Raw genomic sequence first — 16,351 nt, forward strand, 5'->3', positions numbered from 1 at the left:
AGGGTCGTGGCCCTTCCAACATAAATCTTGGCCTCTGTTTGCTACTTTGATGTTTGCCGGGCTTCCTAACCATTTTCCTCTATAAACTATGCTCCAAAACATCTAGTTTCTAAACGGCTACTTTCTTGTTGTTGATTTTTAACAGCGAGACGATGGGAAGTGGCGCAGAACTGAGTTTACCTTCGACAGTGACAAAGTTGACGTTCTTCCCCTTGAAGACTTGTCGTTCTTTCATCGAGCAGTAGGCAACGAACAGTTTGGCGTCAAAATTGGACCAGTTTGCTACCGATGATTAATTTTTGCGAGGACATTTAACATAATTAGAAGACTTAGTTTCTTTTAGTAGAAAGCGACTGAACCAGTAATTACAAAAGCCGCTGTATTTATTTGTTTTTGTAGACAGGGGATGTTCTCCCGCTCTTGGCTACTTCCTACATTAAATCATTATAGTTATAATGCTTTATATGGTCATCTGACTCCGAAGATTACTCTTTACCCTTGCGGGTCAAGTTTTGTTTTAACAGAAAGGGTTTATTACTATCTAAGTTGAAATGTACTAAGATTAAATAGGCCGAGAGTGGTGCTGAGTGTCAGCGAACTTTGTCAGCGTACTGATATGTTGCTACCAAAACCGGGCCAAGTATAAGCCTAGACACCGCTTTGGTGCCCTTTGTATGCTTTGGGAAACGGTTCGGGGTTACTCGGTTAAAGAATGAACAGACAATATGGGTTTATGTGTGAAGGAAAGAAGGGAATGACGCGAAAAAGACGGGGTGTATTTTGATATGGACAGAAATGTGACTTGACTGGCTTTAAGACCGAGCTTGTTCGAGGTTGAGTATTAGTCTATGCCAAACTGCGGTTTGCAGGTAATCCAGCGATGCAATGCGAGTTGTGTCTAAAACAATCGATATCTTGCAGGCGAGAATTGTTTGGGAGGAGGTATTCAGGAGTGGTTAAGGAAAATTTTTAACGCAATATATTTTTTTAGATTATTAAGTTGTAATCAGCTTAAACCAAAGTTCTTAAATGCTTTTGAACCGATATTAAAACTTATCCTTATTTCTATAATTGCATGCAATTTGCGCGGTATCCACAGTTATTCAACAGTTTAGACCAAGAATTTGGTGAAGGCAAGTTTAGACGAGTTGTTTTCTATGTAAGGTTTAGTTGACTTTTAATAAAAGTCCCAATGTAATATATAGCCGGGGTCCATTGACCAGTGTTTTGGAAACTAGGGAAGGGGTTAACAATGTGCATATTTTAAAGGTGACAAAAAAAGTATGAAATGTCCATCACATTACCGGAAATTTTGAAATGTGACGGCCAAAATAAGAAAGCCATCACCAATTTTATCCTAGTCAAAGAGTAATAACTCCAAAGTGCAAATTTGTAGTAGTCCGTTGATTAATCTTGCGTTATAAAACGCTTATTGATCACCTGCTCTTTTCATTTGACTGTCATTATCGTGATTGACAAGGAGTCACGTGGTCACTAGCTGCAAAAGGGCCTCAGTATTGCACCTGTCAAGCCAGTGTATGGATAATACGAACGACAATGTAAACTTAACAGTTTATTCCATGCTGTCTAGGTTGTTCTCCAGTTGTGTAATCACCACTTCACAATAATTGAGTAACTAGAAACCTCTGGCGTTTTATCAAAATTTAACATTGTAAATATTCCATAGGAAAGCGAAAATTTGCCAAGTTAGAATTTCCCCAACCAGCATACAAACATAGGGTAGGGTGTTACTAAAGCTGTTTTTAAACAACTAAAACTAATGTTAAAAAAAATTTGCGATTGTCGCTACTACAAAAAAAGTAAAAAAAAAAATCCAATATAAACTAACCAGGAATGTTTGCTGCCGTCAGTATAGAATTGATCTGAGATAAGATAATAATGAGACGATAAGATGGAACGCGATTAAATCGACACGGCTGGCAGTTCAAAAACCACTACCTCTTGATACTTGAACATAAACTTTCTACGAAACGTTTTCATTTTACATAATTATAACGACAGCACTATCTATCTGTGAAAGATTTCAAAGCAATGAAATATCTAAACTTTAAATGCCAGGCAAAATTAAAAAAAAGTCCGACATCCCTATTGTATTTGGCGCAGTTTTTCGATAGAGCAAAAAATTGACATTGCTAGAAAAACAAAGCAATGCGCTTTTGGTAACATAATGATAACTATTCCCTTTCTCACGAAGTTTTACAAAATTTGTTGATCTGTATATTAGTATATGGAAGTATTATAATATTTTTGCTTTTTACTTCTCTTAGAGGCAATTCAATTGTAGTATAACATTCAGAATAATTTAAACATATTTGATTGCTTCATCTTATATAAATCCTAACATCTGTTCACTGTAACTAGTTATATCAGGCTACTAATATAAATTACTCTTTGTAGTCCGTACTGTCGCTCTTTACCGCGAACTGTTTTTGAGCGATTTCGTTAGCTGAATATGTTTTTCCCTTTGGACTATACAGCACATGTTTCAAGTTTGTGACTCGGCATAAACCGTCAGTGCACGCAAGTTGAGCACAACTTGATCAAAAGAATTTCCATGATGGAATCCTGTTGAATCGGAGACCATGAGTTCCAACACGGCTTCTCACAACGGCGATGCTACTCAGAGCTCAATTGTAGAGTCTTGAGAAACCAAACAAATCTTTTGTCGATTATTTATCTGGTCCCATTCCACGGTCGTTGGAAATGATTATAGTGATCATTAAAAAAACTCATCTTTTGTCGACTCCAAAAATGAACGGTGTAAGCCACCAGGCAGAGTTAATGTATGTACGTAGGTTATTTTCTTGGGTGTGTTTCACAAGGCCAGAAGACCGTCAAGTGTTTACATCACGATTTACCATATAAAAAAGCGGGCTTGAAAAATCTCAACGTCGAGCGAGCGTTAATGCAGCTTCCACAAAATATGTCGCATGTATTCGACGTTCGTTTCACTAATTCTAGAACATCCTTCCAGGGAATCCTTGAGTGGTCTCAGTTTTTTACCACTGTGAGCGATAATATGCACCTCCAACTTCATAAGAGAAAACACCCCTCAACACCAATCATCGGCATCGTCTTCTTCTAGCCCATATATGGCATAAGGGCTTGTGCCACGGGCTACAGCTTCTTCGAGCTGAAAGTTGATGCGTGTTATCATATCGTCAAAGTATGGATCCCGCGGCTTAAGATGAGAACGGTCTTGTTCCATTTCCACTCCCGTGTCGCTGTCGCTAGAACTGTCCAGAGCTAACGAGGTTCCCTCTACAAGAACTGCAAAGTCAAGAAAAAGGTGCAACTCTTAAGGAAAGTTCTCGGTGGATCTTTTACCTACTTATATTTATTTTCCCCTTCTTCAATAGTGTTCATAACTGTGTTAAATGTTTAATTTAAGTAACAGTTTAAGATTCGTCAAAATAGTTATAACAAACACAACCAAACAAAGGGCTGGAGGATCGTTTTGGCTCGTCACGCAATCTTTCCTCCTAGAAGTTGCGTGATGTGCTTCCTCTCTCAATTGTCCTCTTTGCCGCTAGTGAGTAGCTTTTGCCTCTGCTTGGCTTTCTTTTTTTGAATTTCCTGTGGTATCTCCCCTAATCAGCTGCTTACTACTAGGTTTATAACAAAACTGAGTTCGAAATTGACTCAAACTCTAATTAGCAAAATCCCGAAGTGGTCTGAAGTGTTCAAGCGGGATTAGGTCTATATATCAAATCGACTACAAACTGAAAGCTAATGAGAAATAAAGAGATAAAAAGAGTGTTAAAATTTGATGCAAAAGAATAATCACCTTTTTCATTTCTTCTGTTAGTTGGTGTTAGGTAAGCAGCCGGTAAAACAGCCTGGTCCCTGAACTGCTCCGCTACATTAGGCGTGGCTACACTGCAAGGTACTGAAGCCTCCATCACCGCACGAGAGGAGTCTGGGTGAGGCTGGTCACAATGTGAAAAAAAAAAACGCCATAAAATTCAACAACTACAGAACCAAAAGCTGAAATCTAACACGTAGAACAACCTGCGAGTTTTCGATCCTGAAGGTACAAACATAAAAAACGAGTAATTTGCCGTTCTAAGAATACAGTGTGAAGAAAACCAGAACAGAATGCATGCTCAGTTAATTCTGAGATATGGGATCATTTCTTGCCTAGTTCATTATGAAGTCTGGCAAACTGAGCCGCACAGCAACAAGGCAAACTCAATCGTTTAATATTTAGCATTGATCGGTTTGAATGGGAAGATTATTTTGGTTACCCGACCAGAACTTCTCCAGAAAGTAAATGAAAATTTCATGAGAGACACTCCAAAAATCTCTGAAGAGGTAAAATTGCGTTCATTTGCTTCTTTCTACTATTTCCAGGCCTTGCGCAAAGTTTGATTCGAACGCCTGGCTTCTCAGCTCGACTCCAGGGTGTTCTGAGTAAAATTCTGGAATTAAACTAAGCGCTTCTTCCAAGTATCAGCGCATATAAGTTATTCATACCTGCATTCCATTTCTGTTAACGTCACCATTCAACTTCGGGCTCGGACCCCAACTGCTATGACGTTTGAGGTCCAGGCTAGCTTGTCTGGGAAGATTTCTACAAATAAATAGAAAGAAAGAAAACAAAATCAGACAACGGATAAGTTGAGAAAATCATTCAGAGGAAATTTTTGCGGTAGTTTATAGCGAAAGAGAGTTTGGCATATATTTATTCAAGAAAGCTGCGACTTTTTTTTGTCAGGGCGCCAACGTGGCCATTTTCGACAACCTATTATCTCCCTTTTTAGACAAAATTGTAATGGATGATCCTTCTTTACATATAATCCCGTTAATTACGCATGCTCCACGAGATTTTTATCTTTTCGCGGAGATCAGTTTTAATAAATATTTTACATGTGTGGAATGAAGACCAGGGACGCTCTTCTATTTGGAGCCGTAGTATTGTGATGTCAGTCAAGCGAACACGGAATGAAGCCTAGACGCCTGGATTCTACAATACGTCACGTGATTGACGAATTGCTTCTGATATTGGACGCATTCTACATTTCAGCAGCTGAGAAATCTGACACACAAGCCACGACAACAAACACAAGCAACAACGACACACGTCACTGATTAAGAGCAAGTCAACGATGTTGAAGCAGCCGCTTTATACAATCGGTACGGTACGTGAGTGTTTTCGCGAATTGTTGAGTGCTACTATGATAAGAAGGAACATTTGTACATATTCATGAAGATTTGTGATCGATCTTTTCAGGAACAATTGCACCTGCCTAGTTGTGTCTGTGGCTTTTAACATGAAAGGAAGCCACGGAATATCCGCGCAATCCTTACTTCTACTTATGCAAGAAAAACTGAAATGAAGTAAAATTAGAGACGATTTATCAACTGACGGTGCAAGAAGTGATTGGCATAAGAGGTGAGTTAAACTTCTTTCAATGAAGCTATTCGTGTGTAAGCCGGTGTGACAAGTTTTGTAATGAGTTTTAAGTAACTGAAATGAATAAAAGTCGAAAAATTGACTTCCCCAGTAAGCGCTTTAAAGCACTTTTTAGCACATAAGGCCTTCAACAAATCCACAAATCCTCGTATGTCAGCCTTTCAAATCATTACCTGTTCAATCCAATTCATTGTAGCCTGTACAAACACAGAATTTCAACTGAAAGATTTTTTACAGTTAAATGCAATCAAGTAAATTTTCATTTGAGAGTGTAAACACAAGTTAGTTTTAATATTAATGAAACAAGGCTATTGTTAATTTTCGTTGTTTTGGTTTTATTATAAAGAACTGTTTTTGACTCTACCAAAACAAACTCTGTTCATATCACAGGGATCATTTTTAATGCCGACTGTGTTTCGGCGGCGATTTAAGAAATTTAGACACACACATACTAAGTATGACAAAAAATAGCTTCATTAATAAAGCTTGAATAAGGTGAGTGTTAAAAACAACCTTTTTAATATAAATTCAAACGACAGTTAATGGCTTCTGCGGTTTTTCCACAACATCATTTTCATCTATGTTTTTTTGTGAAGTCATAACCGCAAAGACCTGTCGTTTCTTCAGTGCAAAGCAAACAGATGACAGCTCTCAGCAACATGTACGTTGTTCTGTCCTGTGCAATTTTGAAAGCCAATCAACACTCATTACGGAAAAAAGTGATATTTTAAGCTGTTAAAAAACTTAAATTTTAAAAGAATACTTCACTTTCCTGAATGTTCTTCTAAGTATGCGCATTGAATTGTAAATTGGCAAGATTAGCACGTTCGTCTTGTACAGTAATAAAACCAGAAAAAATGTGTTGATTATTTAATATATGCAAACTTTGTTGAAATTTTACTATTCTATGATCAGATATCTGACAAGAAACTTAAATTAAAAAATCTCAAATGATGAGATATTTCAACATTTTTTTCAGCATTTGACAAATTGATTGCGGCTTTCGTTATAAAAGTTATCGATAATTTAGTCAAATGTCGAGTTCTATTTAAGCTTCATATCCGCAAATTATCAACACAATTGTCGGACGCGACTAAAAAGCTAAATTGAAGAAATAGCCCGAAGCTTTTTAATGCGTAAACATGTTTGTCACAGATACAAAAAAAATAGAAATATTCATGAATTTTCTTGCTGTACAATGACAACCGCGGACGCGCTCACAATACTGAAGTAAATCACTCATTTTCAACTGATTCCTTCGTATTTTTCTCGATTTTCCATTTTTATAAATAAAAATGTTTGATTTCCTTTTTTTACAAAACAAGATTATAAACACTCGAAATTTACCGAAATTACAAGTCTTACTTGGTGGCATAAAATTTGTTTTTCTAATGCGAATTTTTTTGCGTATAATACATTTACAAAAAAATAGAAACTCGAGTCTGATACGAGGCTACTTCTTTTTCGTCGCGTCATTAAATTTTACGTTGTGTAAAATACGACTTATTGGCGGCGAGTAAGACAAATGATTTTGATTGCGCTTATTTCATAGGCGTCACTACAGGTTATTATACAATTATTCAGCCAATCAAAACAAGGCAGGTAGGTGACTGAGGAAAAATCGAGAAAACGTAACAACAACTGCGTGCGATTACTAGACTGTAATGCCGGTAAACAACTTTCTAAATCAAAATGATTCGGCATCAACATGTGTCATCTAATTAATGCTGATTCTTGAAGAAGTAAATGAAAATTCCAGAAGTGTATTTTGTTTATTGCTTCAGGGCTGGGATTGTCGTACCACCCGCTGATATTGTGTTTGTCGATGGATAGTTAAAGCCGATAACGCTCTATGTATCTACCGGCCATCTCATCTCACGACAAAGTGATGTCGGAAGAAGCCTTATTAAAAGGGTAGCTATCTAATAAATCCGCCTAAAGCGAAAGGGAAGTTTTCCGGTCGAACAGCCAAAATTATCCGTCAAAAGATAACTGTAAAAGCAGCTTATCAGTACAGCAAAATGACGACAATCTAGGAAAATCTTGCATTTCTATCTCTCACGATTGAATACACCATGTTTTAGTCAATTTAGGTTTTAAGTAATACACGTTTTTATCAGCCAACGTTTATCGGATCCTCTTGACTAACAGGCATCTATATTTTAGGGTTCGCAAACTATTAAAGAGAAGAGACTAGCCATTTTTCAAAAAAAATATGTGAAAGATAACTCGGATTGTTCAACAAAAAATTATCACATGATTCAAGCATTATGCTCTGTATTGTACATATCACACTACCACAAAGAAATTTGAATAACTAATCAAAAAGCTCTTAGGTTGAATAACGAACATGCTATAAATCATTATATATTTCAATATGAAAGCCGCATCACCCGCAGTTGATTCATGTAGGGTCTCAATATCACTTCGAATTGGAAATGTCGAAATGTTGAAATTATAAATTTATACCAGTTGTCGTGAGTGGTTTTGAAGTCAGTGCGAGTTTGTATTAGTGAAAGGAAGTAACTGTCAGTATAGGTTTCGAAATGTGACTAATTTAGTGTTGAACTGTACTGTTTCGAACTTACTAGAATTTAGTCACAACTAGTCGGCAACAAATCGAGTTGACCGTTTTTATAGATTTCTATTAATTGTACAAGTTGAATTTTAATCAGTCAACATTCAAGTGATTATTTTATTGCATATCAACAAGAACAATATATCTCCTAGGTAAAGATGGATCATATAACTCATAGACATCGACTACGCTTGCCGCTGAGTAACAAAAGGTTCCTGAAAGGGGGGGGGGGGGGGAGTATAAATCTCATTTTCCAGCCCAAATTTTGTCCAAATCCCTTTTCCAAGCTTATTGTTTCAGTTGTTTTTCCACACTTTCCAAATCCCAGTTTGCGATTCCCAGTCCCAGTGACCCAAATCCCATTTTCCCAGTGAAAATTTGCCAAAATCCCAGTTCCCGTTTTACCCCCCTCAGACAGCTCTGACAAGTGAACTCACTGAATAATGAACAGAAGTGAATTGGCAAGGTTGAATTCTCTTAAAATCAGTACGCACTCCCATAGCCAAAGCCCAAAGTCTACATCAAAACCAAATAATAAATTTGCATGCATATTCAAGAAAAAAAACACCTGTTCTATTTTGATCGCACGAGGTTCGCACTTTTTGGCGGGGTTAGCGCTTGGATAGGTGACCTCTCAGAGATATATCTACTCCTTTTTCGAGCAACGAATACCCTGAAGCCGTGTATACTGTTTTCCAGCTCAAATTTTAACATTTTTTGTGTGTGCGTGTGTCCTCCGAGTCAATTGTGTCACTATGGTAGCCATAAACTGCTCTCCATTGTTGTGCCAATGCCTACAACAATGTTGTCCCAATGATGTCCATGCTGTTTCCTTTCTCAACGCTTATTCCAAGGTTTCTTTGGATTTGTTTCTATTTACAGGCTTTTTGTAGACTAGGAGACTTTTAGTATCTGACTGTAAGCCCCTTGAGTTATGAAAACAAGGAAGTTTTTGCGAAAGAGAAAATTAATAGACACTGAACTAACAAATCTTTCTTATTTTTATTGAAGTAAGTTGAAAGGTTTTCAAAATAAAAATGGATTAATTTCAACAAAGAAAAGTCATGAATATTTAGTAAAACATTAGAAATAAATAACGACAATGACCAATCCATCGTTCATTTGAAGTGAAGCCTATACCCAGTTGTAGCTATATTTAATAACATCTCCCGCAAAATCCGTCTTGCTTGATTGAGAGTGAGAGCAATTTGTGGTTTGTGCTAAAGCACTGTCTTAACATGAACGCAGAAACTCCCGCCAAATCTCTGTTAAATATAGCTCAATGTAAGTTGTCTCGTTGACTTAGTACTGGAAGATGTTAACTCCTTGTCATGGGCTCTTAACATTTATCTGGTATAAAATATCATGTTGAGTGGGACCACCTCCCCTCTCGATTATGACCAGCAATCAAGCGTTTCCATGGCCACCTTCTTTATAATAATAATAATAACAACTTTATTTAATGAGGGTTACACATTACAGTTGAAAACTGAAAAACCTGTGGCCCTCCCCTAGGGCCACAGGTTTGTAATCTAGTCACATTGCGTAGTACATAACCTACACTTGTGTCGTAACGTGAGCATTTCTTGTCATTTGCTTCTCTAGGTAGACAAAACTTGCCGTTTGTGATACAAAGCCAGCGAAGACACTTCTCCTTCTCGCCGAAAAAAAAGACAAATTCCCGCCAGGGAATTGAGCACTAGCACGCCCCAGACATAGTGACGTCAAGCAAAGGATCATCACGTGTCTTGAACTGTCAATCAACACTTCATAGACGTCTGAACTTTTGACAAGCTTTTCCATTGACGAATTGTTAATTTCTTACTATATATTCTCTGTTAAATAAGAATTGTTTGTTTGCTTGTAATAGAATGTCAGATCCAAAATTGTAAGGGATAGGGGCCATTTTCACGACCATTACTACGGGACGAGAGGGACTCGCATGACTCTTGGAGTGTTTCTTGACTTCTGTCACTGCAAAAATAAAACGCACATCCAGTTGATAGCGTCGCGCGATTAACTGCTTGCTGCATTAGAACCCTCACCTACCACTTGACAGTTGTTTGCAGACAAGCGGAACGCGATGGAAAGCTTTGAAACAAATTACTATTCCATTTTAAATAAGGTTATGATGATGATGATTTTGTGATTGAAATAATAACCGTTTTAATTCCAAAGCTTTAAGGGCGATAAGTTTGCAGTGTTGATAGGAACACTGGTAGATCCTAGTACCATTAATTATAAGTGGCCATTTTACCTGCCATCAAAATACTGGGTTCCACTGAAACACAAACGTCCCGGGGTTCTAGAACCCCTTTGGTCTGTTTGGACAAGCAGAACGCTTTTCATGTGCGCGCCATTTTTGCATACTTGCAGGCGCATTTTTACTGCGCACTTTCGCTCATCGTCCTGAACACGTGATGTAACATTTCAATAGGAAGTTTGCAGGCTTAACCGAATCCAACTCGCCTATAACCCTGGTTCATCGCCTTTTTCTCCCGCATTATATTTTGCTTACCGTGCTGTATTAAGTCTAGCGTCACTGGTATAGGCCCTGTTTCTTCTTGTCTCCATACTCCCGAGTTCAATGTCTTGTCTTCCTGTATTCGGGCTTCTAGTGCGTCTAAGGGAACCGACCAACTTGGAGAAAAGACCTCTCTGTTTAAACAACGCAGATAAAGACGAGATTACTATGAAGGATTGGAAGGATTATGGCGTCGCGCACTCGAAAGAATAATGGACTGTTTTGCAGTGTACTTCTTTGTTTGTTTTTAGCAGGAACGAGACTTAAAATGGCGCCCATGTTGCAAGGGTCGCGTGAGAGGAATGCGCGCGAGATCTCGCGCGACTCCTCCCACGCGTGTCGTGTCAAGACTACAACATTATCTCACTGAATAAAACCACAAACCTTGGAATTTCGAGTGCTTTTTTCTTCTTCTCTTTCAACCTTAAAAATATCACAAACAAGTAAAACTTGTAAATAAAGATTCAAAATTCTACGCCTGCTTTAATAGTTTCTTGACTTATAATTTGTAAAAATTTCAACTTAAGAAATTTTGCTTTAAGTCCTTTAACCTAGGCAGCGATAGCTGCGAGTGTTAAATTTGAAAGTCAGTCATCAGTAGCAACGTATGTTGATGATGACAAGTTACCATGACAACTTTCCGAGTTCCCGTGCTGTTTCTGATAAAAAATAACAATTGGAAAGTTCTCTAATTTACTTTTACTGTCTCTTAGGATTTTGTAAGCTTTTTTAGCGCTAAGAAGAATACACAACCGTACAAAACTATAACAAAAAAAATCGAGAATTCAACTCGTGTATCCCAAAGTAGCTTATCCAATGCTAAGGGCGCTTTCCATTTGTCAGAAATGGCCGGCCGGACCGGTGGTTAATGTGAAATGGGCCTTTTCCACGAGATTTTCCCACAAATCCGCCATAACATTGTATAATATTTATGTATTAACTGATTTGACAAGACAAATCTGACTAACAACGGAATTCTGTTCTCGAATATTCCGGTCTAGCCGGCCAGTTCTGACAAATAGAAACTACCCTAAGTTAAGAGTGACAGATTTCTCACGAGGTTTGGGGGTGCTATGCTTCTCCTTTGCCGTACAGGACGGCGCTGGTTAAGCCGGTGTTTTTACTGACCTTTTCTGTCGGCATGCCTTTTCTTTTAAGGTATTTGTAGTTCTCGTGTATAAGCTTTGCACAATGAATCTTTCCTATAGTCATTTGCTGACAACTCAGCTCTGCAAAAGAAAATGAAGCAGTCAACACTGAAAAAAAAAAATCATACAAGCTTTCTTGATTGTGATTTTCTTGGCATAAACTGTTCTGAATTTAGTGGTAGGCAACTAAACCCTTGAAAAACATTATCTTTGAACATCTTAAGGAAGACATAACCTTAATTTGCGGGTAGAAATGAAACCTCGGCTATAAATATCAATTTTTTGAAGACTCGTGAAAACAACTCGAAAAGTTAAGAATAAATTTTTCAAGTTGCAATCCATTTCCATCCTAGCCATCCGCAGCCAAGACGCTTGTTACCAGTTTCAGTGCTCTAATATAGCAATTTTTAATAAAAATGGACCATTACTTTTGGGTTTTCTACGACACAAAAACAAATTTTGGCTGTTCAAAAATCTGTTAAAATGCGTGACAAAGCCACTTTAAATTTTTAATTCACACAAAATCGGAACCAGCTTTCTTCTAAAAATTCGTAGCAGTTCCTAATATGCGATTAAACGTACTTCATTTAACGACGATAATAACTAGACAAAATGCACAAAAGTATTAGCAACATGGCCCATTCCCATTCTATCTCTACTCCCTTTCAAAGCAGAAAAAGGAAAACAAGTTTAAATCACTTACCTAACTGTTTAGGTATCAAACTATTCAGCACTCTTTGTGATGTTTTTGGCCAAACTCGTTTGATCATTCTTCTTAATTCAGTGTCATTTGCATTCATATTTCCTCGTAGCTTGATGTTCAACGAAGTTCGAATGAGAGCGAAGAGCGTCGTACTGAATGAGACCGTATTATCCTCGTTCAGCGGCATGTTCATCTTGATCAGGCGCTGAGGACAAAGGTAGCAATGTAAGATAACCTCGTTCCCAGTACCTTTTTTTCTACCTGGCTGATCGGTTACGTAAAAGCCGTATACAATGCAGTACAAGCAATAAGATCTCTAGAGACACTAGACGTTTCTAGTTGTGCTACATCATAAGTTTTACCGTTTTCGTATCGAATCAGTCTCAGACATGTCTTCCCCCATAAACGAAATACGTGCGTTAAAAGAAGTCTTCTCAAAAGCTAGTACAGTCGAACTTCTCCTTAGAAACACCTCTAGAATGCGGACACCTCCCTTTTACAGACAGTTCAGCTCTCTACGAAAGAGACTAAATTCATATTACAGTCAACTCTCGTTATAGCGGACACGCTCGGGACTTCGTTTAGTGTCCGTAATAGCGAGAGTCCGTAATAGGCGGGGTGTGAGGGAAAAAATGGCGTTAACATAGGTTAAATAGTATGGGTTATGACGAGCTTATCAACAGTCGTGAAACAACTCAGTAGTTGTTAGTTATGGAGAATGACAATGGTCGAGGGTTTGAGGGTTTGGTTTCTCCAAAGGAGTCGTCTGGAAAAAAAGGGCGCAAGCTGAAGTGAAAAAGCAAAGTCTGGTGTACAGCTACTGAAGCAATAGATGCAAAAATAATTATTGCAGAAGACTTCTGAAGTGTGTTTCGACAAATAGTATTCAACACACTGCAATTTTATGTGATTATGTTATGTGAGAAGTTCATGGTGTCCGCTTTATCGAGAGTCAAAACAATAAAATTGTTCTTTTGGTTCCACGAAAGTGTCCGTAATTCCGTAATTGCGAGAGTCCGTAATAGCGGGAGTCATTTCCAGTCAAACCTCTATAACTTTCGCCGGGAATCTGAATTTTGTCCGTAATATCGAGCGTCCGTAAAAGCGGGGTGTCCGCAAGGCGAGAGTTGACTGTACCTCTACCTCTATAATATGGACGCTCTTCCTTGTCCCATTAGTGTCCGTATTAGAGAGGTTCGACTGTCTCGTTATTTGGACCGGCATCACGCAAGGAGAAAAGTTGCGTGACAGTTAATCCTTGGGATTTGTTCTGCGCGGGGGCGGAGAGGGGGGGGGGAATATAATAGATACCTAAAGGAGATGCTGGCTCGTAATACACCATACCCAGTTTATATCATGAAGTTTAAGCAAGATACATACCTTATAACCTACAATCTTTGGACATTTTTTACCAAAACCAACAGGAGGAGACATGCTACACATCACCTTGTAGATTTCGCTGTGGTGGATGCGTCCGCTGATCAATAAGAACGATGCGTTAGTACATGGTACATTATACTGCTGTTCAGTAAATAGTTTAAGTGGGCATGCGCACTAGCTAGACTTAATACATACGTGGCGGCGGGGTCGAACTCAGACCACACGCGGACAAACTCGTCTAAGTGGTGCGGTCCAAGGATGGACTCGTCACGAGTAAGGTATTCAAAGTTATCCATGATGACAGCCACAAACAGATTTAACATCTAGAAAGAAAACAAGAAAACTAAATTAAATTCCAATAGAAAAACTCAATCTCGTCTCTATAGCCCTTATCGCTTCTCTTAGCTGGCGAAGCCTTGGCGCGAAAAACGAAGGGCTCTGGGGAAGTGGGATTTTTTAATTAATTCGAATTTTTTTGATTGGCTAGTTAAAACAAAGAATTCTTGAACGGAAGTCAAAAACACAATGACTCTCTCTTACATTCTTTTGAAACATCGTGACTGCATACATGAAGACCGGAAGTTCTAGAAACTAGGACTGGAAATCCTGTGTCCCCAGATTCACCGCGGTCAAACGTCTCAGGCAGGTTTTCTTTCCATTTCGCCGTTTTTTGTTCAAATTGAAGTGTTATTACAAGCAAGGATAGATAAAAATAGTTGCCGAGTGAAAGCATAATCCCATTCCCTCAGGTAAACCAGTGTTTTTACTATTTAAATGTTTCGCATCCGAACCAAAGGTGCTTTGACAAATGGCGCCGACAAGTCCGCATATCGCTATTTTTAAACACCTAGAACTTTTTTAGTAAGGCTTCAAAAAACTTAGTAAACCCTTAGGATACCGGTTATGTATCGAACTTTGAACTGTGAAAATTAAAACCTTATCTTTGCAGTAGGGAGGGCTCTGGGGACATAGGATTTTTGCATTAATTCTGATTTTTTTTGATTGGCTGTTTGGAACAAAGAATTCCTAAACGGAAGTAAAAAACATAACGACTCTCTCATACATTCTTTTGAAACGTCATGACTGCATACATGAAGACCGGAAGTCTAGAATCTGGACTGGAAATTCTCTGTCCCCAGAGCCCTTCGTTTTCTCGTACCAAGGCCTCAGCCGGCTAAGAGAAACGAAAAGGGCTATGGGGACGAGAATGAGAAAAAACTATCCTAAGCGTAGAGAAACGGTGTTTGTCTTTGCCGTTGTTGACTTACCAAGAACATACAGAGAAATATAAAAGAGCAGAAGTATGCAATGGCGCCGATTGTATTTCCACAAGTTTCACCATATTTATTCGCGTCCACTTCAGGATCACATTTAGCGTCATTATAACACGACAACATTATCTTGTGCCAGTCTTCCCCGGTCGCCGATCTGCCATTGAAAAAAAAAAAGCGTTAAAAAGACAGTGTCACGAAAAGTTTAAGTTTTTTGTGTAAACTCTGCTAGAGTTATGAGGGTGCACTCACTGATCAACAAAATAGCTAGCCGCGCCGCAGACGAACAAATCAGGATTTAGTTCGTCGGCGGCGCAGGCACAAAATAGCCTTTACAAAAAATAAAGGAAAGGCATAAATTCATTCTCCAAGAAGTATAAACCATGATCAATGGGTTTTATTTGATTTTCTTCCAAGTAACACTGTCAAACTTGAAAACGTCGGCCTGACTTTTTCAAGTTTTAGGTCACTTTCTTCCTTCCCATCCATAGCCACAGTTTTAACAATTTTCATGACTAGCACAGTACGCTTTAGCAAGGCCAGGCCACTATTAGTGGATTTTTAATTAGCACCTTCATTCGATTTTCAAGTGGCACTAAAGCCTGGTTTTCACTAGCGACGCAAGCACAAGCGCAAGCATAGCAGCTCTTATTTCATCGTGAAAACGGCTTCGACGCAAGCATAAGCACAAGCGCAAGCACAAACACAAGGATCAAAATTTTTCCTTTTCTTGTGCTTGCGCTTGTGCTTGCGTTCGTGTGAAAACGAAACATCGCATAAGCACAAGAAAATTTGTTTACGTCTGGCCGTGTCTAGACAATTAAAGCACTCGTTCCAGCATTTGAACAAAGTGGTTGGTCGCGGTTTATTTTGATAAAAGTTTCCCGAGGTTGTTCGGAGGAGTGGAGACAAAAAAAAACAAAAATGCACAAGCGTGGGCTCGAGTAGCCAAAGAAATGGAGGTGAATCCTTTCTTCAAAAATATCTATATCCCTAAATGTTTCGTTTTCCTCCTTTTTTGTAGTCGCTTCCGCTTTCATCGTCACTTAAGTAGAATACACAACATTCGACGCCTGAGAGTTTCTGCCGCAATATTAGCCGAAAGAACGGAGTCGAGAACGGAGCCTTCTTACTAGTAAACATCGTATTCCTATGCTAATGTGCTCATGCTTATGTCGACGTTCGTTTTCTCTTGGCACAAACTACAAATAATGCTTGCGCTTGTTCTTGCGTCGCCAGTGAAAACCAGGCTTAAATCTCAGTAACTGCCCCTTAAAAAGAGTGATAACTACCGTCAAGTAACTTAAGTC

The 16,351-nt window shown here is 38.6% G+C and overlaps 2 protein-coding genes and 1 long non-coding RNA gene across 11 annotated transcripts in view; 2 read left to right on the forward strand and 1 right to left on the reverse strand.

Moving 5' to 3' along the window:
- LOC144629471 (uncharacterized) overlaps window positions 1-582 on the forward strand; it is a 33,677-nt gene extending 33,095 nt beyond the window's left edge. For all 5 annotated transcript variants that reach the window (XM_078487680.1, XM_078487696.1, XM_078487704.1 and 2 more), the window contains one exon: window positions 146-582. In XM_078487680.1, coding sequence (XP_078343806.1) covers window positions 146-292 — 147 coding nt within the window. In that variant the 3' untranslated portion in view covers window positions 293-582. The remainder of the gene's footprint in view (window positions 1-145) is intronic.
- Window positions 583-1,553: 971 nt separating this feature from the next.
- The window catches only part of LOC144629442 (voltage-dependent L-type calcium channel subunit alpha-1D-like), a 54,975-nt gene continuing 40,177 nt past the window's right edge, over window positions 1,554-16,351 (reverse strand). For 3 of the 4 annotated variants that reach the window (XM_078487650.1, XM_078487662.1, XM_078487657.1), the window contains 10 exons: window positions 15,039-15,198; window positions 13,966-14,093; window positions 13,771-13,867; window positions 12,391-12,595; window positions 11,668-11,768; window positions 10,924-10,962; window positions 10,534-10,673; window positions 4,498-4,594; window positions 3,809-3,950; window positions 1,554-3,291 (listed from right to left, as the gene is read on the reverse strand). In XM_078487650.1, coding sequence (XP_078343776.1) covers window positions 3,074-3,291; window positions 3,809-3,950; window positions 4,498-4,594; window positions 10,534-10,673; window positions 10,924-10,962; window positions 11,668-11,768; window positions 12,391-12,595; window positions 13,771-13,867; window positions 13,966-14,093; window positions 15,039-15,198 — 1,327 coding nt within the window. In that variant the 3' untranslated portion in view covers window positions 1,554-3,073. Of the gene's footprint in view, window positions 3,292-3,808; window positions 3,951-4,497; window positions 4,595-9,850; window positions 9,990-10,533; window positions 10,674-10,923; window positions 10,963-11,667; window positions 11,769-12,390; window positions 12,596-13,770; window positions 13,868-13,965; window positions 14,094-15,038; window positions 15,199-16,351 lie in introns of those variants that run through there. The other variant, XM_078487669.1, reaches the window with a different exon arrangement.
- Window positions 5,029-11,020, forward strand: LOC144629527 (uncharacterized). Of its 2 annotated transcripts, none has more exons than XR_013566392.1 (3): window positions 5,029-5,157; window positions 5,255-5,416; window positions 9,621-11,020. It is a non-coding gene; the product is annotated as an uncharacterized LOC144629527 (long non-coding RNA). The 2 variants fall into 2 exon arrangements; XR_013566390.1 differs by having other exon boundaries at window positions 5,033-5,162.

The sequence above is a fragment of the Oculina patagonica genome, chromosome 1 (assembly GCF_052425735.1).
Source record: "Oculina patagonica isolate OP01 chromosome 1, crgOcupat, whole genome shotgun sequence".
Taxonomy (NCBI): domain Eukaryota; kingdom Metazoa; phylum Cnidaria; class Anthozoa; order Scleractinia; family Oculinidae; genus Oculina; species Oculina patagonica.